Source organism: Penaeus chinensis, chromosome 28 (assembly GCF_019202785.1).
Source record: "Penaeus chinensis breed Huanghai No. 1 chromosome 28, ASM1920278v2, whole genome shotgun sequence".
Lineage (NCBI taxonomy): Eukaryota > Metazoa > Arthropoda > Malacostraca > Decapoda > Penaeidae > Penaeus > Penaeus chinensis.
In genome coordinates, this window is record NC_061846.1 from 17,442,374 (window position 1) to 17,444,873 (window position 2,500).

The 2,500-nt window shown below is 32.5% G+C and overlaps 1 protein-coding gene across 1 annotated transcript in view; it reads left to right on the plus strand.

Annotated features, from left to right (window-relative positions):
* Positions 1 to 1,054: 1,054 nt before the first annotated feature.
* The window catches only part of LOC125039897 (actin-like), a 2,690-nt gene continuing 1,244 nt past the window's right edge, over positions 1,055 to 2,500 (plus strand). The window contains exons 1-2 of the mRNA XM_047634258.1: positions 1,055 to 1,076; positions 2,451 to 2,500. The exon at positions 2,451 to 2,500 is cut by the window's right edge and continues 1,244 nt beyond it. Of these exons, the coding sequence (XP_047490214.1) occupies positions 2,480 to 2,500 (21 nt within the window). The 5' untranslated portion in view covers positions 1,055 to 1,076; positions 2,451 to 2,479. The remainder of the gene's footprint in view (positions 1,077 to 2,450) is intronic.

A 2,500-nucleotide genomic window follows, 5' to 3' on the forward strand; every position in this document is an offset into this window, starting at 1 on the left:
TATATATACATACACGTATACATACATTTATATATATATTTATATACAGACATGTATATAAATACACACATACACAAACACACACACATATATATATTATATACACACACATGCATTTATATATATATATATATATATATATATATATATACGTTATACATACACAAACATTTATATATATATACATATACATATATACATGTATATGCATGCACACACACACACACACACACACACACACACACACACACGCATATACACACACACATGTACGCATACATATATATATATATATATATATATATATATCTCATCTCTACATACACATACATATACACCCATGTAAACACACACATAAGTATACACACACACACACACACACACATAGATATGTACACACACACACACACATATATGTACATGTATATATATAAACACTTGTATATACATACATCTATTTCTCTCTAAGTGTGTAAGTGTATATTCACATATACGCATAAATATGCATCTATATATCTATTCACACACACCCATATATATATTATTTATATATTAAATGCGCGCGCACACACACACACACACACACACACACACACAGATATCACTTTGATAAAGTAAGACGTAGGATAAAAGAAAAAGATGATCTGTATTGTCGCGGACACACACACACACATAACCATCTCAGAAGTGATTTGTTTATAATGAAAATCAACTTATTAATTTCCCTATAATCCAACCTAACATGAGAAAATAACCCACGAATAACTGAAGGGTTCATCTATACATACAGTAAGCCACATACAGACTTAGACTAGATCTTCAACTGCCACGTTAAGCTAGTTAAATATCAAAACCAAAACCAGCGTCTGATATCTAATAGTCTGATTGCAGTCATGAAAAACACGCCCATTAAAGCAAATCCCTTGGCTACACCACAACTTCTGGGCATTCAAGCACGATGCCATAATATCGACTAAATCCAAGAGAGAAAAGAAATGAATGAAACCAAAGGCACGGCCAAGTATATAAAAGATGTCCGGCATGATATCCGGCAGTCAGCGTTGGACTCAAGAGGGGTAGGTCGTGCTTGCTCGGACCTATCTAGTGGAGGATCTGTATTTACTTTGGAATTCCCTGTGTTGAAACCTAAAGAAGGCTACTATGATGTGTTCCGTATTGCATCTATGAAGTGACTATGAATTTGATTTAAAATATGTAGATCTGCAACGGCATTTTAAAACATTCCTACGTTGTTATGCAGTCTTTTACAAAAACTTAGTTTCAGTTCAACATGTATTTACCGTATCAGAAAAAGATAACATGAAAAATATAAAACATATATTTACCGTATCAGAAAAAGATAACATTATAAATATAAAACGGAAAATCATTCCTAGTAATAGTTTCGGAGGATAGGAAAATGTGTATATATTCTTCCCAGGTGGTAACAAAAGTTTCTTTGTATACCAAATTAAGTGCCAATCAAACATACACAAGCACGCACATAGTCTCCAAGCTCAACGCTATTTTAATACAGGGCATGTCTAGCAGATGCAAGAATCGAAACATTGCTCACACACTGGAAAAACTATGTGGTGAAATTGGTTGAGGAGGAGCATATGCACGTTCGGACACACACACACATACTTGCCCACATTAATAGAGAAACATATACATACATATAAGCATGCATGCATGCCCACATATATAATTTGTTTAATACTTTAATCCTAGACCATGACACCCCAGTGCCCCCAGTTTAGCAGTAGATAAATCTGTTGGGAATAGTATGCTACGACATAAGCGAGGAGGCTTATATTCAATTTTTTGTTTTGTTTAATACAGGCCGAGACAGATTATATATTTAGGTGAATAGATGTCTATATATACACACACATATGTGTCTTTGTATATATATATATATATATATATATATATATATATGTATGAACTGTACAGTGCACACATGCATATGTAAACCTATACAAACATACCTGTACACACCCACATAATTTGTACGTCTGATATAAATATATATATATATATATTTTACAAAATCAAACTGTAGCTTATTATCTGTTTTAATAATTTCTGAAGGATGTTTCTTCCATACGAAAATACAAACCTCTTGTACAATGCAGGTTTTAACTATAAAAAATGATACAAACATTTCAAACCAAAGAAACCATTGTATATATATATATATATATATATATATATATATATATATATTAATGTAGCTCTTCATAGCACGAAGTAATTTTATGATGTAAAGAAGTACAACACGGAAATGTTGAATGTGAAATACCGGTACCTTACTATTGTAAAGGTTATATAAACGCGGATTATACATATATATACATACAAACATACATATATATGCGTGTGCGTGTGTATTTGTGTGTGTGCTTATCATTGGGGGAAAAGCTAATGTTCTTTCCTACTTCTAGGAAGGAATCCATAGACACCCACCGCCAATATGTGCGACGACGAGGATCTT